We start from the raw sequence: 26504 nt of genomic DNA, 5'->3' as shown, positions 1-26504 counted from the left end.
CACACTTACGAGTGAAAGCCTTGGCCTCTATGGAAGGCATTCATGTAAGATTGTATACGCTTTTGTGCAGTTGCCTTCAATTCCATGCAACATGCAGCATCAGGGTAGGGGTAGCAACTTTAGGCAATCTACACCTCTCTGTAAACTCTTGTTGTGCACTGAAAGGAATGTTTAATGAGGCAGTATCAGCAAAATCTGCTCTAGATTTAAGCATTGTGGCTCCTGTTATAATTAGAACAAACTGTGCCCCTACCCTATTAGCTGCTGGCACAAAAAACAAGAGATTAAAATAGCAAGATCCTAAAAAGCAAACTGTCTTATCCCAAGCCCTTATTTCATAAATTCCTTTTTAAAGTCTCAGAAAGCACAGTAACTACTGGTATTTACTGTTAACAGCAGCAGATAAGAACGGTGTAGCAGCTCATTTACTATTGGGAAATGTACGTAGTGGCTTAGATTCATGAAGAGTAGCAACTAATTAGTGTTCTAAAAATGGTATAGCTCTTTTTGAAGTAGTTGTTTCTTGCCTTACAGAACTAATGTAAAACAAGCCACTATAAATGCACCGTACATTCCTTCTAAAACTTTCAGTGCAGATGTGTATGTATTAAGATTAGAGAAATTACATTTAATACATTGAATATTTTACATTGTGCTACTAAAAGCATCCTAATTGCAGATAGCGAGTGGCTGCAGAAAATTTATCCCTGATGGTCCAACTTAAGAGAGAAATGATCTTTCTTTGAAAAGTTATCACAATATGTCAGAAAACCATTACACACAAAATAAAAACCATAACATAATTGCAAAAATTAAATCGCTGTTTTCTTAAATTCTGATATGCACCTCACTAACTCAATAGTCAGGAGTTCTATAGTCACTACCAAATGAAAATAACAACTGATCAAGCAGGCATCCACATTCATGAGCTCTGAAATTAACATCTTAAGAGCTTTGAGTACATCTTCATCCTCAATACTGTGAAACAAATCTGTTCTTACAACGAGCTCTTTGCTTTCCATGTTTTGGGAGGAGGTAGTATGGACCATAACAAGAAAAAATTGTTTAGTAACTATGAGCTCTAAAATGCATATCTTAAGAGCTATGAGCACTACTTCAGTAGAAGAGATGACTTACACAGTAGTGAAGATTAACAAATGCTCATAGCCCTGAAGGTATGCACTTTAGAGCCCATGTTTACTGGACACTTCTATTTTATATTGATCCATACTACCACTTCTCAAAATATTGAAAGTAAAAGAGCCTATAGTAGAAGAGATTTGTTTAACACTGTCAAAGATGAAGTGCTTGCACCTGTTAAAGTTTGCTTTTTAGAGCTCATGTTTACTAGACTTTCTTGCTTCGAATAATCGTTCATGTCATATCCCTGAATATTAACCATTTTCCTACAACACCATACATTTATGGATACAAGTCACATATGTCCAAGATATCTGATGGAAAATATCTATGATCACATTTTAGCGTGATACATTAGTATATACAGCGTAGGTGGTACACGAAAACCTGATCATCATTTGGAAAAGATTGATTGCTGCTTACCGTAACGAAAACAAATCAAGGTGCAGACAGGCATGATTAAAAAACACTCACATACAGGTTTCAGTCAAAGCCTTCGTCAGTAAAATGAAGTGCGTGTACACACACACACACACACACACACACACACACACAAAAGAAAGTACACATGCACACCAACTCTAGCATCTCAGGCCAGCATTGTGTGTGTGTGTGTGTGTGTGTGTGTGTGTGTGTGTGTGTGTGTGTGTCTCTCTCTCTCTCTCTCTCTCTCTCTCTCTCTCTAGTAGTGACAAAGGTTGTAGCTGACAGCTATGTGTGTCTTTTAATCACACCTGTCTGCAACATGACGTGCCTTCTTTACAGTAAGTAGCAATCTATTTTTTCCTACATTGTTAATATTCTTGCCTGGAGTTTCCATTGTTTGATCATCATTTGGAATAGGTATGGAACATGTAAGAAGTGTGCAGAGCTTGCAGTTCAGTATTGCTTCTCAGCAACAAGCACAAGCAGTTCCTCATCTTTGACAGCGTTAAACAAATCTCTTCTACTGCAAGCTCTTTACTTTCAATATTTTGAGAAGTGGTAGTATGGATCAAAATAAGAAAGAAATATCCAGTAAACATGGGCTCTAAAGTACGTACCTTCAGGGCTATGAGCACTTGTTAAGCTCACTACTGTGAAAGACCTCTCGTCTATTGAAGAAGTGCTCACAGCTCTTAAGGTACGCATTTTAGAGTCCACAGTTACTAGACAATTTTTTTCTTGTTATGCTCTATATTACCTCCTCCCAAAACAGGGAACACAAACAAACACAAACACACACATAAAATTCAAGCTTTCGCAGCAAACTGTTGCCTCATCTTTTAGGAAAGAGGGAAGGAGAGGGAAAGACGAAAGGATGTGGGTTTTAAGGGAGAGGGTAAGGAGTCATTCCAAACCCGGGAGCGGAAAGACTTACCTTAGGGGGAAAAAAGGACAGGTATACACTCGCGCGCGCACGCACACACACACACACACACACACACACACACACACACACACACACACACACACACACATATACAGACACAAGCAGACATATTTAAAGACAAAGAGTTTGGGCAGAGATGTCAGTCGAGGCACCTCGACTGACATCTCTGCCCAAACTCTTTGTCTTTAAATATGTCTGTATATGTGTGGATGGATGTGTGTGTGTGTGCGCGAGTGTATATTTATGGGAGTAAACAACATTCAAAGATTTGTTTATTTGATTACTGTAGCTGTCCATAAGTATTTTTGATTCATTTTTAAAATGTGTATATTGTGTAAATAAAAGACAGATAATATAAACACTTTTATTATTTCATTACACTTAAAATATCTGTGACTGACATGAAAACAATATTATAAGTGATAAATACAATATTCACAGCAAAGAAATGTCACCGTTTTTAGCAAAGCTTTTTAATAATGATATAAGAATATGAAGCAGTCAAGGACACAGTTCAGCTTGTTTTTTTGATACTCTTAAATGAGGCATTTCAGCACAGAGAATAGCTAGTGCTTCATTATCAATGTCCATACAGTAATCAAGTTTAAGCTCTCTAAGGTTCATCAAATGTTGAGGAAAAACTTGCAAGGGAAGACTTGCAACATTAATTGCATCAAGGATCAGTTCTCTAAGTTCAGTCAGAACTATAAGACGTGTTAAGCTTTTCTCTGTTAGTTTGCAGAAACCAAGATTGAGGTACTTCAATTTACTACACTTTAAAACAAAGTCCACAGCGACATCTGTAAGTTCTGTGCAATAATACAAATCTAAATCTTCCAGGTTCTTGCATTTGTGTAGATTCCTCATTGCATCATCACTAATACGTGTTGAATATCTGAGAGCCAATCTCAAGAGATTTGGGCAGTTACTACAAATAGTGTTAACCAGAGTATCATTTATTTCTGCATAATTGTTTAGTTCAAGTTCTTGTAACTGACACAATGCCTTTTCTTCAAAAATATCTGACATCACATCTGTTCTTACACCACGAGGAATTTTTATGCTTAGGGCCTTCAAGTTTTTCAGTGTTTTTATGATACCAAAATTGTGTGACTCAATGTAGCAATATTTGCTGTCTTCCAACTGCAGTTTTTCCAGCCTGTCCTTACAAATGTCAAGGAGAGGAATCACACATCTGCCATCTTGAGTGAGTGGGCTAATGCTTAAAGTCAATAGCTTGTTCTTCTTTTTCTCTAAGAAATATTCTAGTTCAGTAAAATTGCACACAACATAACGCATGTGTAAATGCTGTAACGCTGGGCAGCCCTCTGCTAAATACTTCAGTGCAATGGGTTTGTCTGATCTGCCTATAAGATAAATGTCATTCAGGTACTCCCATTGGCCCACAAGTTCTGCCAATTCTTCTCTTACTAGTGCAGATCCTGGGATAGTAATTTCCTCCAGTTTCGGACATTCTGAAACAAGATTCTTGAATGCTTCATAAGGTAACTCAAGCTGAGGCACACAGAAGTCTAATTTACGCAAATCTTTGCAGAATTCTGCTAATCTGTTAAGAACTTCTCCTGATGATCTAAACCAGATACAAAAACACTGCAATTTTGGAACTTTTTTTAACAGTGACACAACATATTGAATGGATGCACTTCCCTCTACACTTAAACAGCTGTTCTTCCACAGTACATCATTTGAACACACTTCAGACCAACGACTGCAAACAAATTGAACATTAAGTGCTATATCTTCAACAGAAAGATAAAAAAAGATCTGCAACAAAATTTCATTTGGAAGATCGTTTATGCTAAGTGGAGGATCATCCATCAGATTCAATGACCTGAAAAATAGAAATTATCTAATTTTAAAGAGCACTGACATACACAGCAAAAGCTTGGACTGCCAATAGATAATTAAAGTTTGGGCTTTTTTACAATAATTATGAAGGGATGTAGGAACAAAAATTACACAAATGCAGTTTAAGCAAAAATTACAACAATTAATTAAATAACTCTATGCATGGATTAAGCATGGGAGATTTAATCTAAACATACTATAACACACTAAAAACACAAAATCACTATGTGAACTATGGGCCATATATTACAGCAGACAGAGCATGGTACTTACAGTTTTCAAGATAGTTTAAAACCATAAGCTCATGCAGACACACTTCGTATTTAACAAACTAGATGACATTCAATATTAACATATGCTTATGTACAACGAATATTGCCTGGTTGTCTACAAACAGCAGACAACTAGCCTGATTGAATAGTTTGAAACTTCCTTACCACCTTCACTGAGACTGGAGGAAAACACCAGGATGTGTAACCTCTAAGTAGGCCACAGAATCTGCTCAATCTGGTATTTAAAATAAACTGTTAAAATATGGTAGCCCAATACTAGGCACTCTGTATCATTACATTATTTTTTAAAAGCTGTATGTCCCTATGAGTACGAAATTTCACTTTGTCAGAGAATATTTGGAAGGTCAGCATTTCAGCTTACATTTTGCTGACTTTTACATTGGTCCCCGAATTTCCAGTGAGAATCTGGGCATTAACTTATATGCCACTGACAACATTAGACACTGCTAATATTTCTTAGGATTTTAACTGAGGATCTGCTACATTATTTCTTACAGTAAAGCATGATCCTTATAGGAGCCAAGTGTGTTTCTACTAACTTCAGTCTATTTGCACTTTTACAATTTGCCTTCACCTTTAACAGCTTTGTACTTTTGCTGGTGTAATAGTGTAACAGTGATTTCTACATCTCTTGTTATTCTTCTTAGTAGCCTACTGATTTTTGTAGAGCTCAGTAAACTATTTGCCTGAACTCGAGTTACAATTCACCAACAGATTTATGACAAATTCAAATATTTCTATCTCCAGTTTCAGACATAACCTGTGCAAACTATGGGGAATTTTACCTAACCTGTAGACTACTATGTTTATTTTTGTTGCCATTTCTTTCTCGATTACCGCTGATGCTATGACTGAATCACAATTGCACACCACTATACCATGAATCTACATTGGCAAGCTGAAACTTTATGACAACTGTCCATCGCTAAATTCAAAGATGCCTGGTGGCACTGTAGGGATGCGATATGGTAAGGAAAGTATATAAGTGAAGAATAGATGAATAGAGAATCATTATAGTGATGATTAAGACTGCAGGTAGGGATATCCACTGACGTAAAAGACTTTGAAAAAAAGGCACATTGTTATGGTCTGGCATCTGGGACAGATTATCTCAAAAGGAGAAACTGGTAGCATTTTTGTGTGTAACTGTCATGAGCCTCCACACAAAAATATTGAAGGACAGTAAAACCATGTGTAGGTCACAAGTTGTTGGACATCCACACCTAATCACTAATCTGGAGATCAAATGCTTGCTCCCATCTGTAAAGTAGGATAGATGGCAATATGTGGCAGATCTATTGACAGAGTACAATGCTGGTGCAGGTACAAGTGTTTTGCAACATACCATTCAGTGCACATTGCTGAACATGGGACTCTGTAGCACATGACTCCCACTTGTTATGTTGACCCAAAGTCACCATCAGTTACAATTCCAGTGAGCATAGAATGATCAATATTTGACCACGGATCAATGCAAATCGATCACCTGATCGGATGTATCATGTTTCTTGTTATAACAAGTCAGTGGTCTTGCCCAGATATGCTGTCAGCCAGGTGAATGGTTACTTGGAACATGAACTGCACTTTGAATGCAGGCCAGTGGAGGCAGTATTATGCTATGGGGGATATTCACCTGGGCTTCCATGGTACCTACGGTAGTAATTGAAGACTCCGTCACAGTTGTAGACGGCGTATTTTTACTGTGGAACACACACATTCCTTCATGCCCAATGTCTTCCCTGAAGGAGAAGCACGACAGTGAACCTCAATATCTTGGCCATCAAATCCACCAGATCTGAACTCAATGGAACCCATCAGGGTGCTATCAGGTGCCAGATCTGTGGCCACTAATCACTGGCCTGTAATTTACAGGAATTGCGTGACGTTTGCACACTTTTGCTGCCAGCCATGTACCTCCAGAAATTACCAAGAACTTATTGAATCAGTGCCATGCAGAATAGCACTTGTGTTGTGTTCCAAAAGTGAGCCAACACTCTTATCAAGCATGTGGTCATCATTTTTTGGCTGATTAGTGTATAGGACAAGATTTATTGTCCCCAATGAAGCCAAAGATATCTAGGTATGACAGTGAATGAACTCTGTCATATTTAGCTTTAAAGCTAAGGAAAAATGAGATACTGGCATAGAGATTATCATCAATATGTTACACCCTCAGAGTCCTGTTAACAGTGTGAAACAATCAGTGTCTTATGGTCACATACTGTTCCCATGTATATCTAATTTTCGGCTATAGAATCACTTTTTGGGTATCAAATACACAAAATATTGGTATCATTTCCAAACTACAAGAAAGGGCGATTCAAAAAAAGGCTCACTATACAAAAGACTCATTGTATAGATATGTTTATAGACTCTGGTGAGGTGATTCTATTTGTGACATGTCACATGCTGGAACACAGTAACACTTTCATAGTGACAAGAAACATTAATAATTATTTCATTAACATCTGTATCCACAGTCACTAACCACTTTTGAAGAAAAATTTAAAAGAGCATCTACTTGGGAATAAAATGGCATGATAAACATCCCAATTACGTTAAACAAATAACTAAAATTGAAATATTAAAAATACCTATTTTTGGTTGCAATAAGATCCGCAGCCACCAAAAATTATCTCAACAATTAGTCTGCCAAACTGATTGGCATTAGATGGATTAAAATACACCTTTATTTTCATATACATAGTCCAGTACTTTCTTTCAATTATTTGTTACATCATTATTATTCAAGATGCACTTGCTATCCTGTTTTTAGTTCTACTATTGTCCGATTTGATGAATACTTTAACTCCAAATCACATATGCCCATTCTGATGGGTTACTCTATACAATCATCAATAGAAAGATTTACAGCCAAAACCGTACAGTGATGAAAGCAAAATAATAGGATATTTTAATCTGTCCAAATTCACTCAGTGTGGAAAATTTTTCAGTCGTTAAAAAATGCATTTAAGCATATCTGAAATAATAGACATTACATAGTCAAAAATTATTTAGATAAAGAATCGAGCCCAGTGAAAATGAAACATACAGTAATAATAAAATTCTATAATATACTTTCACAGTAGAATGCTCCTTATTAGTTTATCCTACACACAAGAACTGTGCCATATAATACCAACTTCTTTCCATGTTACCTAACCCAACTCATCATTCATTATAGAGGGACAACTATTTTTATTTTCAGAAAGACAAATGGAAAAACCATGAAGAATATAACAAAATATATCCATTTTATTTGTCAAACTTTTCCTCATTGCTGAGTTCCCTGGTTCTGAGTTGACGTAAGTCTATATTAGTTGAAAGACTTTGTGCCATTACTACCTGTAGGCCACTATCAACATTACAGATCTAGCAAAACATTAAAGGCATTGCAGTAGCTATTACAGTGGATAGTAAATGTTGTATTGGACAGCCAGGCTTATTTCTTTCAAACTGTGTTATGAAGCAGTTCCAAGCCACCTTGCAGATGTTACGAGTTCTTGGTGCAGGTTTGTTTTAATATGGAGTGAACCAAAGTAAATAATTAATAATGTTACTGAATGCTATTTTTAATCTGTTTAGCAATAAGTTGTTATTGTTTTGGTCATCAATTATAAGATTGGTTTCATGCTGATGTCCATATCACTCTAGGTTGTGCAAATTTTTTAATATCTGCACAGCTATTGCACCCTACATCCATCTGAAATTGCTTACTACATTCAACTCTTTGTCTCCCTCAACAGCATTACCTCTTCCCCCTACTCCCCCCCCCCTCTCTCTCTCTCTCTCTCTCTCTCTCTCTCTCTCTCTCTCTCTCTCTGAAAATTTCCTATTTCTTCAGCTGCAAATGTGTCCAATCAACCTCCCTTCAATCAAGCTATGCCAAAAGCTCTTTTGTTCCCAATTTGATTCAATGCCTCTTTGTTGTTACTGTTACTGTCCATGTTTCACCTCCTTATAAAGATACTTCAAACAAATACTTTCAGGCAATACCTCATAATGAATTTATATTTAATGTCAACATACTTCAGAAAAGCTTTTCTTGCTATAGCCTATATTCATTTTATATCCTCTTTCCTTCTGCCATTGTTAATGATTTTATTTTATTTTATATTCCATAGGTCCTACTGCACTGGGATCGCAAGAATGCAGAGCAAGCCAGTTTTTATGTTTACAGTACAATTTGTTATTTTTTTGCCCAAATATCAGAAACTGTCAACTACTTTCAGAATCTCATTTCGTAGTTTAGTTTCCTCGGCATCATTTGACTTAATTCAACTAAACTCAGTTAGCTTTGTTTCACTTTTATTAATGTTCACCTTACAACCTCCCTTGAAGATACTATCCACTGCATTCCACTGTCCTTCCAAGTCATTTGCCATTTATAATAACTGCAATGTTACCGGACAAACATTTATTTTTTTGCTTCTTCTCCCTCAATTTCTACATTGTTCTGAAGTTTTGTTTACTTCTAGTGCCATGTACAGATTTAATAATATGAAGGAACAGGTTACAACTCCCTTCTCGATTACTGCTTCCTTTTCATGTCCTCCAACTCTTAGAACTGCAATCTGGTTTCCATACAAATTAAAGACAATCTTTTGGTACCAGTATACCCTCTCTGGTAGCATCAGAAATGCAAAGAGAGCATTCCAGTCAACTTTGTCAGATGTGTTTCCTGAATACAACAATGCTATAAAAGTGGGTTTGCCTTTCTTCAACATGTCTTAAGACAAGTCATAAGGTAAATATTGCCAACCATGCTCCTACATTTCTCTGGAACCCAAACTTATTTTTGCCCAAATTAGTTTCTCTCAGTCATCCCATCCTTCTGCAGATACTTCACGTTAGCATTTGCAACCATGGCTTATTAAACTAATGAATACATTCATCTGTGCCTACCTTCCTGGAACTGGGATTGTTACATTCTTCTTGAATTCTGAAGGTATTTCATCTGTCTTATATTTAGTACTTGTGTTGGCTGAATGCACAATGCTAGGATTGCTGTTTGGGAGGTAGACTGAGGTGAGGTGCTGTTTTGTCTTGGGTATAGAGTGGGTAGAGGGAGAAAAGAGGTGAAAATCAGGAGACATGGTTGGGGAACGGAGGCTGATGGTTCGGAGAGAGGCAGCAGTGTGCGGGAAAGGAATGTGGGAGAGAGAGGCAATAAGCGTGTGACATAGGAGTGCAATTTGTGAACACCAGAGCCTGTGTGTGTGTGTGTGTGTGTGTGTGTGTGTGTGTGTGTGGTTCTCAATGACAATGATGTGAAGGAGTGGACTAGGAGAGAATGATAGGACAGAGGAATGGAAGACTGTGTTGGTGCAGTGGTTTAGCAAAGGTTGAGTCAAAGAGGATTACAGGAATGAAGAATGTGTTGCAAGGATAATACCGATCCACGTGACACAGGCTATGAAGCACCCACTGCACTCTTGCATGTTGTGCTCACCACCATGTGGTCAACTCTGCTCTACACCGCAGTTTGGTGGTAGCTATTCGTTCTGGTGGAGTGCTGATTGGTGGTTATATCCTCATAAAATGCTGCGCAGAAATTTCAGCAGAGCTGATGTACAATATGGCTACTTTCACATGTGGCCCACGCTCTTGTGCGATAAGATTAGAGTGGGATGTATCGGGTGGGTGTATAGGTCAGGTTTCGCATTTACATCTTCCACAGGGATATGATCCCTACGGAAAGGGGTCGGGACTGGGAGTGGCATAGGGATGGACCAGGATGTTGTGTAGGATGGATGGACAGTAGAGTACCACTCTATGAGAGGTGGTCAGGATTGTGACAGTACAACAGATGTTCCTCATTTCCAGGTACAATGATAGATAACTGAAGCTCTGGGAAAGGACATGGTTCGGTTGCTCCGGTCCAGAATGATATTGGGTGAGGTGGGCTGGGGGAGGGCAGGCCACTTTACAGCTGTTTCTTGGGTATGTTGAACGGATTAGGGGTGTGTGAGGGTACAGCATGGGAAATCTGTGGACTTGGGGGGATAGTGCTTGTCTGTGAAGGCATTTACAAGAATATAAGCATACTGGGCAAGGGAATTCTTGTCACTATAGGTATGCTATCCATGGGTGGCCCGGTTACATGGGAGTGATTTTATGGTGTGGAAGAGATGACAGGTATGAAAATGCAGGCGCTGTTGACGATTAGTGAGTCTGATATGGAGAGAAGTATGGATGGAGCCATCAGACAGTTGGAGGTGAATGTCCAAGAATGTCCATTGAACTGAGGAGGACCATGTCATCTTCCAGGAATTTCTTACCACAAACTTCCTTTTTCGGAATACGAACTTCTCAGGAGAAGCAAGAATAGCCATCCATAACCTCAAGACAGACCCTGATTTATTTCTCCACCCTGCAGACAAAGGCACAAGAACTGTTGTCATGAATCACAGTGACTACAATGACTACCAGACAGAAGGCATCCGCCTACAAGCTCTGCCATTGCAACCCCATACAATGTGTCCAACATATACTCCAAAAAATCCTACTCAAATCCTTAAGCCTGTCCCAAACACCTACCCTTGAATCTATCTGCCACCTCATCCCAACAATCCCACTTACTCACTCCCTCCTTCTACATACTTCCCAAAATCAATACATATACATATATGTTCTGCAAGCAACCATATGCTGCATGGGTGATGCTACTTTATACCACTATTAGTCATTTACTTTCCAATTCCACTTGCAAATAGAGTGAGAAAAAATTACTGTCCATATGCCTTCATACGAGCCCTAACTTCTCTTATCTTAACAGTCCTTATGTGAAATGTACATTGGTGGCAGCAGAGTCATTCTTCAGTCAACTCCAAATGCTGGGTCTATAAATTTTCAAGAGTTTTACATGAAAAGATCACCATCTTTTCCCCAGGGGTTCTCACTTAAGTTCATGAAGCATCTCGCGTGTTGATCGAAACTAGGGGTAACAAATTTAGCAGCCCGTCTCTAAATTGCTTTGCTGTCTTCCTTTAATCCGACCTGGTGGTGATATCAAACATTCAATCAGTACTCAAAAATGATTCACACTAATGTTCTATATACAGTCTTCTTTATAGATAAACCACACTTTCCTAAAATTGTCCCACTAAATCATAGATGACCTCACCTTCCTTACTGCCATCCTTGCAAGCTCATCCCATTTCAAATCGCTTTGCAACATTACACCTTGATACTTAATCAAGGGGACTGTGTTGACCAGCAAACTGCTATCACTATATTTGAACATTACTAGACAGTTTTTTGTACCCATCTGCATCGACTTACGTTTTTCTACATTTAGAGCAAGCTACCATTCATCACACCAACTAGAAATTTTGTCTAGATCATCTTGGATCCTCCTACAATCACACAAGGAAGACACCTTCCCATACACTACAGCATCACCAGGGAACAGTCAAAGACTGCTGCTGAGCCTGTCCTGTATGTCCAACAATCCTGGACACCACATTGTAGCTCTTTACAGTGCTCCCACTGAAATAAGCCAAACTCTTGAGATGGACAAACATCCAACAATACCTGCAGTGTGACAGCTGTCACCCCTTCCACACCAAAAATTTACTCCTATATAGACTGGCCACCTGTGTTCTCTTGCCTAGAATGCTGACGGTCTCTGAAAAACCTTCAAAGACAGGCAGTGTCCCCCAAGCCTAGTCCACAAACAGATTTCCCATCTTCGCCACGGCTTCGATTAACTATCTATCATCATACCTAGAAATCAGTGACATCCTACCTACAGTTCTTCCTACACCTCCTAAGTTGTATTCTACCGCCTACCCAGCCTACAACATATCCCAATCCACCCCTACACCTATCGCAATACCCAACCACTAGCTAAAGGGGTCATTCCCTGTAGAAAATCCAGACCTGCTCAATTCATTCAGCAAGCGCATCCTACTCCTGCCATAGGCTATCAGTAACAGGGCCACCTGTGAAAGCAGCCATGTCATATATCACCTCCACTGCAATTACTCCACAACATTTAATGTAGGTATGACCATCAGCCACCTGTCCACCAGCATGACTGGCCACTGCCAAACTGTGGTCCAGAGCTGAGTCGGCCACCTGTTGGGTTTTGTTTTGCTTTAGGGCGCAAAAAACAACTGGGGTCATATGCGTCCAAGTCAAAACTATAGAACACGAAGAGGAGTTTAAAAATGGCTATATGTCAGTCCCAACTGACATAAGAGAAGACACCTAAAACAGGCATGTGGAGAAAGGGCTAAAAAAAAAAAAAAAAAAACAAAAAAAAAATACAGAAATGGAGGTCCAAAACTAAAAATTAAATGGCCTTCACCATAATGCTTTGGCAGATAAAAAGCAAAATTCGGTTGACAGCCTGTGTGTCATTTGCTAAAACGGCCGATAACTCAGACAGCAAACCCAAATGGGAATGTAAACGGTTAAAAAATAGGCATTCCGTCATGAAGTGGAAGAGAGATAAAACTTGGGCACAATGTGTACGAAGTGGTGGGGTAGTGCCAATTGTCAAATGACGATGGCTAAAAAGGCAGTGCCCAATATGCAGCCTAGTTAAAATGACCTCCTCCCAGTGTCTACCTCCTAGTGATGGTGCGTGCCACTAAGCATAAAATTATCAAGTTCAATGGCTGCTTCACATTCCATCCCACCTGGAACCCTTCCATCTGCACGAACTTTTCTGAACTATGGAGATGAGAGTTATCCTTGCAAAACATCCTTCATTACAGTAATCCTCCTGCCCTCAAATCTCCACTAACCCACTGCACCCACACCCTCTACCCAACAGTTTCCTCTTTCTCTGTCCCGTCACCCACTCCAAAGCCACTCCATAAAATTGTCATTGTGCTCAGTATGAACTCACTGGCTCCAGTGGCCACATGTTGCACTGCTATGATGTGTACCTGTTGCTTCTTCCTCCCACATTCCTATCCCACACACCTGCTGCGCCGCCAGCGACGACGGTAACCATGTCGCCCAGGCATTGCTGTGGCACGTTAATACAGGTAAACGTAGCAAGCCAACGCCCAGCGAGACACCCAGAGCTAAGCGTCCGCACTCCTCGACGTTCGCAGAGCCTTCCTCTGAGCTGTCAGCCAGCCACCGTGCCTCCTGCTTCCCATTTCTTTTCTCCTTCCTCCAAACCCACCCAACAAAAATTGAGATCAGAAATGAGTTCTGTATACTCACTTTAAACTCACCAGTGGGTCTAAAACTACATTGCTCACTATTTGCCCATAAACACAGGTCGCCCTGATTTTATATATAGTGTCCTTTTTGGTTCCAGGGGCATAACAGTAACATCACTCTGTGCCCAGTTTTCCTTCGCACGGAGCACATACTTTTTTTCATGTTAGAGGTGAAAAACAATAACATACCCATGTTTTTTACATTGATTTAACTTTGTATGTTTATCATGCAAAGTGTGGACTATCCACTCTTCTCTAATGAAACACATTTGCAACTGTATACAATGCATCACTTAACTTTTGTCATACACCCTCCTGGTCTCACAAAACAGCTTCATTAGAGGTCATCTGACCCAAACAACCAGTCATTTCACCATGTCAGTGCTAATTTACAGCAACATGATCATGCACTCAACCTCCGTACTACGTCGCAACTAGTCTCAGTCTAGCCGGCTTCAGTAAGAGAGAAGAGCTCAACAAGTGGGAAGTGACTGCAGTGCCATTATTCTCAGGCTCTTCACACACCCAGAACTGAAGTGGGGGAAAAAGGAATGTGATTTAGCATTGACCTAACAGTAGCACCTTCATTTGTAGTGTATCTGACCCTCAACATTTAGAGTTGTACTGATTCAGTTTTAGATCTCTAGACACAACCCCTCACCCCAGTCTACTTGCCAAACTGCAGTCCCAGGATTGGGTGATCAGCTGGCACTATGTAACTGTAACAGGTAGGTGTGTGTGTGTGTGTGTGTGTGTGTGTGTGTGTGTGTGTGTGTGTGTGTAAAGGATTCATCTTGTGTGTGTGTGTGTGTGTGTGTGTAAAGGATTCATCTAAAAACAAGAAAAGTTTTCATTCTTTTTTATGCAGCTGTTGACTCAATGTTTCTAACTTTCAGCTTCTAAATTATTTACATTCTGCCACAACCTTCCTCACTGTAAGTGTTTTGTAAGTGCCAATTTTCCAGTTTATCTGTTTCATTTGCTATTCTTTTTTTTCATCTGTCGAATTTTTATTTGGCCTGTTACCCAAGGATTTCTGTTGGGCCTTGTCTTTTTGCCTAGTTTTTCCTTAGCTACCTTCAAATGTGTTACATAGCACAATGCAGGGCAGCTCTGCTGCCCATCCGCCCACCTCTGCCTCTTATCTTCATAAACCAAACTTGCATCCTACCATGCCACACAGACAGACATTTTAATCCAATATCAGTTTGAAGCAAGTTGAAAAAAGCCACAACAAATAATGGATATTAATTAATGGCAAGCATATCCACAGCCATTTGTTATGGAACCTAAAAACTATTTTACTGTTTTGAAACTTCCTGGCAGATTATAACTGTTGCCGGACTGGATATCGAACCTGGGATCTTTGCCTATCATGCTAAAGTTCTCTACTATCTGGGCTATCCAAGCATGACTTGCAATCCAACCTCACAACTCTGCTTCAGCTAGTACCCATCTCCTAACTTCAAATTTCACATAAGTTCTCCTGCATTTGATGGGAGACTAGCACTCCCAAAGAAAGAATACTGAGGAGACACACATTTGTGCCTGGAGAGCTTAGTTGATAAGAGTACTTGCCCATGAAAGGCAAAGCACCCAGGTTCAAGCCTGGTGTGTCACATGGCTTTAACCTGCCTGGAAGTTTCAGATCGTCTCAAACTCAACTGCACAATCAAAATTCATTCTGGACATTTTACTGATACCTCCTATTCCCCCTGCAACTGAAAATGGCTTCCCTTGGCATTGTATCCTAAAATTATAATTATATGGACAGTTCCCATACAAACTACATCTATCAGTTAATTGTACTGTAGATACACATTACTAAAAAGGATAGAATTAGTATGTTTAGTGGTCAATAAATACAGTTGTTCATTAGTTTTGAGTTTTATTTTTTACAGATTTGTTTCCTCCACCCCCTTCTATGAAAATAATAAAAGGTTGATCACTTCACAGCTGTCTCCAAAAACCACTTTCCTTGAACTGAGCAACTAAACCTATCAGAGAACCAGTGTGTAATGAGAGGAATGGGGTACCGTAAATTCTTTGCACAGCTCAGGTACCTTATTCAGGGGAGTTAATCTAACACTACTGCTAGTAGCAGCTTTCAGTCAAAGGAACTTCAACTATTCAGAAATAGCAGTAATTCACTATATGCTTGAAAACAGCAGACCACTGTCATTGCATTCTAAGCAATATTTGGAAATTTCTAACTTCCATGGTATTAATACAATACTGACAAAATCTGGCTAGAAAACAAGCAAAACAATGAGTAACAATAAGGCCCCTTCCTCACTTACCCTCTCCCCCATCTCTCTAAATCTTGTTTACATGACTGTCCAATCCAGAATGTGGTGAGTGATTATTTTTAATTATCTTTTAATAAATAGATGGGAAAAAACAGAAGCATAAAAATAAGTATAAAATATGTATGTATTGGGTTAAGATGCACAACTTAACCTAAACAGTAACTATCAATACTTCAATTTCAGCTCAGCTGAATTCTAAAAACTGAATCTTTGGTTAGAAGTGTAGCACAATACAAATTCTTGACTGGAAAAAGGGGTGGAAGGAGTGAGCAAACTCTTACATTGGAATTATAGGGGATGAATACTTTAAACAAGACTAGATAGCAAAAACTTGTACAGAACACAAATGCTTGTCACATCAGTCAGTATTGCAAGAATTTTGATATCTGGAACCCTAATAACCTTTCAGGAAGGGTATAAAATATATAACATATCAACACACCTACAAGTATACATACATTGGTCTAATAAAAGCAGGGAGGTAAATGACTGCTAAGTATGTTGTTAAACCATTGACTTATTGGTAAATTTTTCAATCAGCATAGACCAGTTTCACAGAAAGGAAAACCTGGATGCCAGTTACTGTTTAAAAGTGAAAGTAATGTAGAGAATTTCAATCGCCATCTTCTCTCAGCATATAATGACACCCATGAAGCTGCAACTTTACCAACAGCAAATATTAGGTTATATATAGCTAACTGACACCAGCTGTATATCTCATTTCTTTCAGCATCACACTAAAGCTGGTTATGGATACTGTATGTTATTTCTTCTTCCCGTATTACATTTACGAATGTTACCACTATTTTTGAAATGTTATTGATTGTAGACAACAAACTTCATAAGGGGCTAAATTTATCGTGTGAATGTTGTCATTACACCTAACTGTTTGAAGAGTCATCTACAATAAGTTCTAGAGTGGACATCACACATCATAAAAATTCCCACAACAGCTTTCAAAACTATTAGTTCCTTCACAAGGGAGGAGAGAGGAATTGGTTTAGGTAAGGTTAAAAAGTATGAGCAGATCACCGAGACCTCAAGAAGAGACACACCCATCTGTTGCAGGGATGAGGAGAGTAAGCTGAAGTTGGAGGTGTAAGAGAGAGGAGGTGAACAAAGACAGTACATTGGTACACACTGTGCCAGCTGCAATCAGTAAGAGTAGCATGCAAAGATGGATTTGAGGAAGACAAATGAATAGTGCAATTACAGACTGGAAGAAAAAGCTATAGTAATAACAATAATGAGAATGAGAGGAGGGAGGAGAAGGAAGATAATAAGTGAAAGCAATAAAAGAAATGAGACAAAATAAATAAAAATTTAGAAACCAAAAGATGAAAAAAGGGCAGGGGTAATATATTAACAAAAGTTAAGTCCAAGAAGGGGGTTGGGATGCAAGAATGCATTGGAGGACAAGTTCCCCTCTCTGGATTTCAGGGACACTAGTATTGGGTGGAAGAATCGCACCATGTGGTGTAGAAGGCACCCAAGTCCTTTGTGTTATGCTGGAAGGCACTTCCAGCAACATGGTGCTGGGTGTCCGCAAGGCGTACAGTTCCTCTATGCCCATTCATGTGCTCAGCCAGTTTAGTGGTGCTTGTTTGTATAAAAATACTGTGGAGGGGCTACGGGCTAGCTGACAAACAACATGCACAGTTTGGCAAGTTGTTCTACCTTTGATATTACCGGATTTACCAGCAGTGAGGCTGGAGTAGATGGTAGTGGGTGGCTGCATGGAGCAAATTTACAGCAGGACTTTGGATAGGAATAATGGCTTTGGAATGCCATAAAATTTGACTAGGACGTTAGAGAAATCAGGAGACCAACAGATGGTCACAGTTGGATAGTGGATGATACGAGGAGGATACCAACGAGACAGTATCATATTTCAAGGTTCGACTTAATAAAGTCGTAGCATTGGAGAGGCAATGTGTTGAGGAATTCAGGGCCTGAGTGATACTGCAAGGAGAATGGGGCAGGGTTTAGTGTTTCTTGGGAGTGAGTGCTAAAATATTGCCCCAGACATTTTCTGTTGTCGGTTGTTGTTGTCCACTATTGCTATCACCCCATGGTGCACTAGTACATTTTTATTTTTTTCAGCATTGGAATACAGACACCATTCAGTTCCACTTCCTCGAACAATGGCCAGTTGCACTCAAGTTTAGAAAAGAAAACATTACTTCATATCTCTATATTCCGGAGGTAAAATAGTCCCCCATTTGGATCTCTGGGCAGGGGCTACTGAAGAGGACGTCGTTATCAGGAGAAAGAAAACTCGTGTTCTACGGATCAGAGCGTGGAATGTCAGATCCCTTAATCCGGTAGGTAGGTTAGAAAATTTAAAAATGGAAAAGGATAGGTTAAAGTTAGATATAGTGGGAATTAGTGAAGTTCAGTGGCAGGAGGAACAAGACTTTTGGTCAGGCGAATACAGGGTTATAAATACAAAATCAAATAGGCGTAATGCAGGAGTAGGTTTAATAATGAATAAAAAATTGGAGTGTGGGTAAGCTACTACAAACAGCATAGTGAATGCATTGTTGTGGCCAAGATACATACGAAGCCCACGCCTACTATAGTAGTACAAGTTTATATGCCAACTAGCTCTGCAGATGAAGAAATTGATGAAATGTATGATGAGATAAAAGAAATTATTCAGGTAGTGAAGGGAGACAAAAATTTAATAGTCATGGGTGACTGGAATTCGAGAGCAGCAAAAGGGAGAGAAGGAAGCATAGTAGGTGAATATGGATTGGGGGTAAGAAATGAAAGAGGAAGCCGCCTGGTAGAATTTTGCACAGAGCATAACTTAATCATAGCTAACACTTGGTTCAAGAATCATAAAAGAAGGTTGTATATATGGAAGAATCCTGGAGATACTAGAAGGTATCAGATAGATTATATAATGGTAAGACAGAGATTTAGGAACCAGGTTTTAAATTGTAAGACATTTCCAGGGGCAGATGTAGACTCTGACCACAATCTATTGGTTATGAACTGTAGATTAAAACTGCAGAAACAGGAAAAAGGTGAGAATTTAAGGAGATGGGACCCGGATAAACTGAGAGAACCAGAGGTTGTATAGAGTTTCAGGGAGAGCATAAGGGAACAATTGACAGGAATGGGGGAAAGAAATACAGTAGAAGAAGAATGGGTAGCTTTGAGGGATGAAATAGTGAAGGCAGCAGAGAATCAAGTAGGTAAAAAGATGAGGGCTAGCAGAAATCCTTGAGTAACAGAAGAAATATTGAATTTAATTCATGAAAGGAGAAAATATAAAAATGCAGTAAATGAAGCAGGCAAAAAGGAATAACAACGTCTCAAAAATGAGATCGACAGGAACTGCAAAATGGCTAAGCAGGGATGGCTAGAGGAGAGATGTAAGGATGTAGAGGCTTATCTCACTAGGGGTAAGATAGATACTTCCTACAGGAAAATTAAAGAGACCTTTGGAGAAAAGAGACCCACTTGTATGAATATCAACAGCTCAGTGGAAACCCAGTTCTAAGCAAAGAATGGAAAGCAGAAAGGTGGAAGGAGTATATAGAGGGACTATACAAGGGCGATGTTCTTGAGGACAATATTATGGAAATGGAAAAGGAGGTAGATGGAGATGAAATTGGAGATACGATACTGCTTGAAGGATTTGACAGAGCACTGAAAGACTTGGGCCAAAACAAAGCCCCAGGAGTAGAGAACATTCCATTATAACTATTGACGGCCTTGGGAGAGCCAGTCCTGACAAAACTCTACCATCTGGTGAGCAAGATGTACAAGACACGTGAAATACCCTCAGACTTCAAGAAGAATATAATAATTCCAATCCCAAAGAAAGCAGGTGTTGACAGATGTGAAAATTACGAAATATCAGTTTAATAAGCCATGGCTGCAAATTACTAGCACAAATTCTTTACAGACGAATGGAAAAACTGGTAGAAGCCAACCTCGGGGAAAATCGGTTTGGATTTCATAAAAATATTGGAACACGTGAGGCAATACTGACCTTACGACTTTTCTTAGAAGAAAGATTAAGAAAAGACAAACCTACGTTTCTAGCATTTGTAGACTTAGAGAAAGCTTTAGACAATGTTGACTGAATACTCTCTTTCAAATTCTAAAGGTGGCAGGGGTAAAATACAGGGAGCGAAAGGCTATTTACAATTTGTATAGAAACCAGATGGCAGTTATAAGAGTCGAGGGGCATGAAAGGGAAGCAGTGGTTGGGAAGGGAGTGAGACAGGGTTGTAGCCTGTCCCTGATGTTATTCAATCTGTGTATTGAGCAAGCAGTAAAGGAAACAAAAGAAAAATCTGAGTAGGTATTAAAATCCATGGAGAAGAAATAAAAACTTTGAGGTTCGCCGATGACATTGTAATTCTATCAGAGACAGCAAAGGACTTGGAAGAGCAGTTGAACGGAATGGACAGTGTCTCGAAAGGAGGATATAAGATGAACATCAACAAAAGCAAAACGAGGATAACAGAATATAGTCGAATTAAGTCGGGCGATGCTGAGGGAATTAGATTAGGAAATGAGACACTTAAAGTAGTAAAGGAGTTTTGCTATTTGGGAATCAAAATAACTGATGATGGTCGAAGTAGAGAGGATATAAAATGTAGACTGGCAATGGCAAGGAAAGTGTTTCTGAAGAACAGAAATTTGTTGACATCGGGTATTGATTTAAGTGTCAGGAAGTCGTTTCTGAAAGTATTTGTATGGAGTGTAGCCATGTATGGAAGTGAAACATGGACGATAAATATTTTGGACAAGAAGAGAACAGAAGCTTTCGAAATGTGGTGCTACAGAAGAATGCTGAAGATTAGATGGGTAGATCACATAACTAATGAAGAGGTATTGAATAGAATTGGGGAGAAGAGGAGTTTGTGGCACAACTTGACTAGAAGAAGGGATTGGTTTGTAGGACATGTTCTGAGGCATCAAGGGATCACAAATTTAGCATTGGAGGGCAGCGTGGAGGGTAAAAATCGTAGAGGGAGACCAAGAGATGAATACACTAAGCAGATTCAGAAGGATGTAGGTTGCAGTAGGTACTGGGAGATGAAGAAGCTTGCACAGGATAGGGTAGCATGGAGAGCTGCATCAAACCAGTCTCAGGACTGAAGACCACAACAACAACATCAACAACAACAACATGCAGCAAAAATGCAAAAACAAAATTTTACTTCAGTCAGTAGCAAGCAAGGGTGTGAGCTGTGCCTTCACTGAAGCTATGAACATGAAATGATGGGTTTCCCCACTGAGCACTGCATAAAAACCTGAAATATTTTAATACATGTGAGTAGGAATTGGACCTTAGATAACTGTATTTGGCAATTCTCCTCCACTGACGAAGGGCTTACATTATTTCACAAAAATCAGACATGCGAAGAAAATCAATAAATGTCTCTAGTGATAAAATGCATTGCTTGTTCATGGGATGTCTGCTGCATCTGCCTACATAATCTTCAGAACAGGTTGGCAGCAGTTCATATGTTCTTACATGACAGGCTCTTACCACAAATGTTGCAATATGTGGACACTATACCATCTATTCCAGGAACAAAAGACTCGGCATTTTAAGTTCTGTCAACAGGTACTTCGTCTATTTAATCATCACATATAAGAACAGATACAGGACCTTATAGCTAGTGAGAAAACAAGACTGCATTAACCTGACCTGAAGATTGTCACAAATTACGATCATTGGTGAAAACTCGAATGTAATAAAGTAATAAGCCCAGTCGGTTTCTGAACCCTACCGGATGCATCCTTAGTTGGTGGGTAGGGGAAGGCCCTGCAGTTATGCAGGGTAGATGGGAAATGCACATACCAACACAGAAATCAAAATACAAAGGAGGCTGTCGCCAGTTTGAGTGGCCTTTGGTCAGTGTCTGTCTCTGAGCTTAGGGCCAGCTGAGAAAAACCTCTAGGGCTAATAACCATGGTTGTAAACCAGTGGCTACAACAGTAAGAGCCATCCAAAAATAATATTACCAATCATGGAAGAGTGTGATGTGAAACGAATTTATGACATTCTTATTTTTTAAAAAACAAATAAATTGCTGGCTATGACACTCTTCCTTGAACCTTCTCTATTCTTTCCATTAACACTTCTGTCCCCAAGTGACAATACTCAAGATTTTTGTAAACAATCCTTCAAAAAATGATTTACATTTTCTAAACATCTGTACAATGGATCTTAGCTTTCCACACAACTAGTGATACTTGGTGATTCTACCAAGTTTCTGTGGACAGTAATATCTAATATCTGTTCGTCAAGACCATTTATAATGACTTATAGCAAAAATAAGAAAGAAAAGTTGTCAGCCTTCATAAATTACATTATACACCCCAAGGAAAAAAAAAGTACCATGAAGGAATTATCCCAATGGAGAGGAAACTGATGGATGTGACGGACATGTACAAGCAAACAAATGATTAAAATTTCAGAAAAATTGGACGATTTAATCAAGAGAAATAACTTCACAAATTGTGCAAGTCAACAACACATTGGTCCACGTTTGGCCCTTATGCAAGCAGTTACCTGGCTTGGTTTACATTGATACAGTTGTTGGACGTCCTCCTGAGGAATTTGGTGCCAAATTCTAACTTAAGTGTTAGATCTTCACAATCCTAAGCTGGTTGGAGAGCCATGCCCATAATGTTCCAAATATTCTCAACTGGGGACAGATCTGGCAACCTTGCTGGCCATGGCAGGGTCTAGCACGCACAAAGACAAGCAGTGTGGGTGGGCATTACCTTGCTGAAATGTAAGGTCAGGATGGCTTGCCATGAAGGCCAACAAAACAGGGCACAGAATATCTTTGATGTACTGCTATACTGTAAGTGTGCAATGACAACCAAAGTGGTCGTGCTATGAAATGAAATGGTACATCAGACCCTCACTCCTGGTTGTCAGACCTTGTGGTGGGCAACAGTCAGGTTAGTATTCCACCACTTGTCTGAAGACACATCTTCACTGGTCATCAGGACTGAATTTGAAATCGGACTCATCACTAAAGACAATTCTACTCCAGTCCATGAGAGTCCTATTCAGATGTGCCCGACACCACTGTTGGCTTGTTGGTGTACAGAGGTCAATAGTAGTGAGCTCTGCTCCCTTTCTGTGAGCCATCTACAAATGGCCCTCATGATCATTGAAGCACAAGCTGCCCATCAGATTGATGATGATGATGATTTTGGGACTCCGAATGCCTCTCTCACAATTGTTCTGATGTCACTTTCTGTCATCTCTCTGGGTCAACCATATCCTCCTCGAGTCTGTTTTGCCGGCTGACATGGCCAAGCGGTTCTAAGCGCTTCAGTCTGGAACCACGTGACCGCTACGGTCGCAGGTTCGAATCCTGCCTCGGGCATGGATGTGTGTGATGTCCTTAGGTTAGTTACGTTTAAGTAGTTCTAAGTTCTAGGGACTGATGACCTCAGAAGTTAAGTCCCATAGTGCTCAGAGCCATTTGAACCATTTTTTTTTAGTCTGTTTTCAGCCATGGTTCACGCATTCCTGCCAACATCATTGAACAGTAGCATCACTCCTAATCAAATACCAGTAATGTGTTTCTTTGTCCCCTACTACACATTCTCTCTCAAATGTTGACATCTGCATTATTGTTCAGGTGACTGTCTGCGAGGCCTAGTTACTCTGCGTAGAACACAGAATGAAAATCGTAAAGACTGTATGCTATGGCATTGGCATATCTCCTCTTTACTATCCTTGCCAGCTGCATGCTGAAAGTGTATAATTTCGCATTTTCTGTCAATGCCTCTACGAATATCAGTTTGTAACAAATCTGTGTGTAACTGTTTCATGGTGTGTCATTTTTTTATCTTAGTGTGTATTTGCTTTCATTGACAACCAATGACAATTTTTTTACACCTACCACTGACAAATCAAATCTGTAAGTCGTTCTGCAGTTCACAACTATTACCCATAATCGTCACATCTCTAAATACAACAATTGTTGCCTGTGAGGTCTCAGGGAAATATCAGTTACTGCCCAATCACATTTCCTTCAGGTGCAGTAATGGAATGATCTGATCACAACATAAATATCATAAGAAATAAAGATAACATCTCAATGAATATCTTAGGTACTAAGTAGAAAACAAACATAAACAAGCCAGTCTTGTTTATGTGCCTATCAACAATTTAGTGCCTCAACTTTTAGGGGAGTTGTTACCTCTTAATCCTTTAATTATTTCCTTTAAGACAGGCCTAGTAGAGATTACTTTCACAGTTTATGTATTTGGTTCTACGGGCTTTGAAATCCTCAGTCCAGTCCTGAGTTTTTCCATCACTGAAGCTCTCACCATCCTCATTGGAAATCACATAAAATACTAGATCTTCCCAATCATCTGAGTTTAGCAACATTCACTGCAAGTGTAATTTCTTATTTTTGTCACAAAAGTTTTAGATAATTAAGTTAATCTGCGTACTTTCATTAACTGATGTCATTGACACGTTCCATATCCCGTAATAGTGTCACAACATGGATCACCGGAACAATAGATAAATAGGCCTAAATAAAAATAAATCATATGTATTAATTTTCTGGGGCAATGCCACACATATACACAAAGTACTTATTGCTCAGAAACCTGCTGCAAGTAAGTCCATTCTTGAACTTCACGTAGAAAACAGTTTTAAAAAGACGCACAGCACAATGAGCCAAGAGAATCACAGATTCTCAATGTTAGGCGAAAACTGTTAATATTCAGAAGTAAACAATGGTGAAAACCTGTAGCTAAGGAAACTGGCGTCTATCACAGCAAGATAAATACGTTGGTAGAATGACTGTTTGTACAGAGTGGAGACAATAGGTATGCAAATTGTGGAAGGCTCAATACTGGAGCAGAAGCGACAAAACATTTGTTACAAACTAATAACAATATGTTTCAGTGCTGACTAAGATTAATTTAAATTAAATTTTTACATTAAAATTGGTTAAATCAAATAATGTCCATCAGATTAACAAAAAAGCCACACATTGAAGGGAACTCTGAAACTGGAACCAAGAAGCAACACGTCTGCACTCGTTTAAACAATAAACTGCATGCTAAATCCATTAACTTACACTGCACATGATACATTTTAATAATTAACACAAAAAATGGGGCACCGAGATTTTAGGAATATAAGCTACACCACAGTGTGCTATGTGCTACGTCTGGAAATGACAGAAGTTCACAATGATATCGTAGACATAACCTCAATGAACAATAACACTACATTGCAAGTGAGATAACAATTCAAGTAGCGAGATGACACTCTGCGTTGTCAAAACAAAATGTAAATCGTATTTTACGTGTTGAGATGGCTGTATGAGCGTGTACCGAAAGCCAATAAATTAAAAAAAGGGTATGTTAAAACTATAAAAGATGGTATTTCAGCAATATTTTCACTGCATTAGATTTACAAACTAGTCTACTTTGTGCTGCAATACGAAAAACTGAATACATTACATGTTACAAGCACCAATGTTTATAAATAAGTATATCTGTGCAAGAGAGCTACATTTCTAACGTGTACAGGCACTTCAAAAAATACTTTTTGACAACACATTTCAAGGCGCGGCGCAGATATTCTCGTCTGCCCAAAGCGATCCCGGCACACTATAAACAGGAAGAGACGCACAAAACTCTGTGTCATACAAAAATATGCCTGCTTATAAACACAAATAAATGTTCATATCGTTGTTCACTATGGTTTTTAAAAGATAAGTACGAAATTTAAGGCCCGTACCTGCGTGAGATATCCACTGGAAAATCAACACTACTTTCAGTGTAGCATAAAATCGTCCAATATCAATATATCCTTTACTAAACGTGCTTATCAACTGACAAGTTACATACACGCCCCCAAATTAGCGCACAACATCCAACTGCCCAACATCATATGTACAAATTGTACCATATTATGACTTCTTGGATCAATAAAATACAGCTGACATCCAGCAAGTAACATCTCACGCGCCGCAAAAGATATTGATAACGATAATTACAGACAGTACACTGATATATATAGAGGGCCTCACATATTCAATAGTATTGTCAAACTGTCAATATATTGACCATCTGAGGTCGCTTATTGCTGTATTGTCAATATTATTAATAATGATAAACAGCATTGATGGACCTCAAAATATTCTAATTATTGTCAATACATACTTAACCTGTGAGGTCAAATCTTGACGATTTGACAATTCTATTCATATGTTGAAAGAGCTTCAGAAACCAGCCACGCGGCGTAGTGAGCACTGTTTATTATTATTTTTTTTTTCAATTCACCGTTGTGTGTATCATACCTCAAATTCAA

General features: G+C 39.1%; 1 protein-coding gene across 1 annotated transcript; it reads right to left on the bottom strand.

The window, feature by feature from the left end:
• Nucleotides 1-2927: 2927 nt before the first annotated feature.
• Nucleotides 2928-26269, bottom strand: LOC126199089 (dynein regulatory complex subunit 6-like). Its single transcript, XM_049935836.1, has 2 exons — nucleotides 25932-26269; nucleotides 2928-4364 (listed from the first exon to the last, which is right to left on the bottom strand). Exon 2 carries the CDS (start codon nucleotides 4349-4351, stop codon nucleotides 3014-3016), a length of 1338 nt encoding a protein of 445 aa, XP_049791793.1. The 5' UTR covers nucleotides 4352-4364; nucleotides 25932-26269; the 3' UTR covers nucleotides 2928-3013.
• Between the last annotated feature and the right edge of the window lie 235 nt (nucleotides 26270-26504).

The sequence above is a fragment of the Schistocerca nitens genome, chromosome 8, assembly GCF_023898315.1.
Source record: "Schistocerca nitens isolate TAMUIC-IGC-003100 chromosome 8, iqSchNite1.1, whole genome shotgun sequence".
NCBI classification, from domain to species: Eukaryota; Metazoa; Arthropoda; class Insecta; order Orthoptera; family Acrididae; genus Schistocerca; species Schistocerca nitens.
This window is presented reverse-complemented; position numbering and strand designations above follow the sequence as displayed.

Bases quoted from the DNA above. Each gene is read 5' to 3' on its own strand.
- LOC126199089 (XM_049935836.1), bottom strand. From the start codon at position 4,351: ATGGATGATCCTCCACTTAGCATAAACGATCTTCCAAATGAAATTTTG.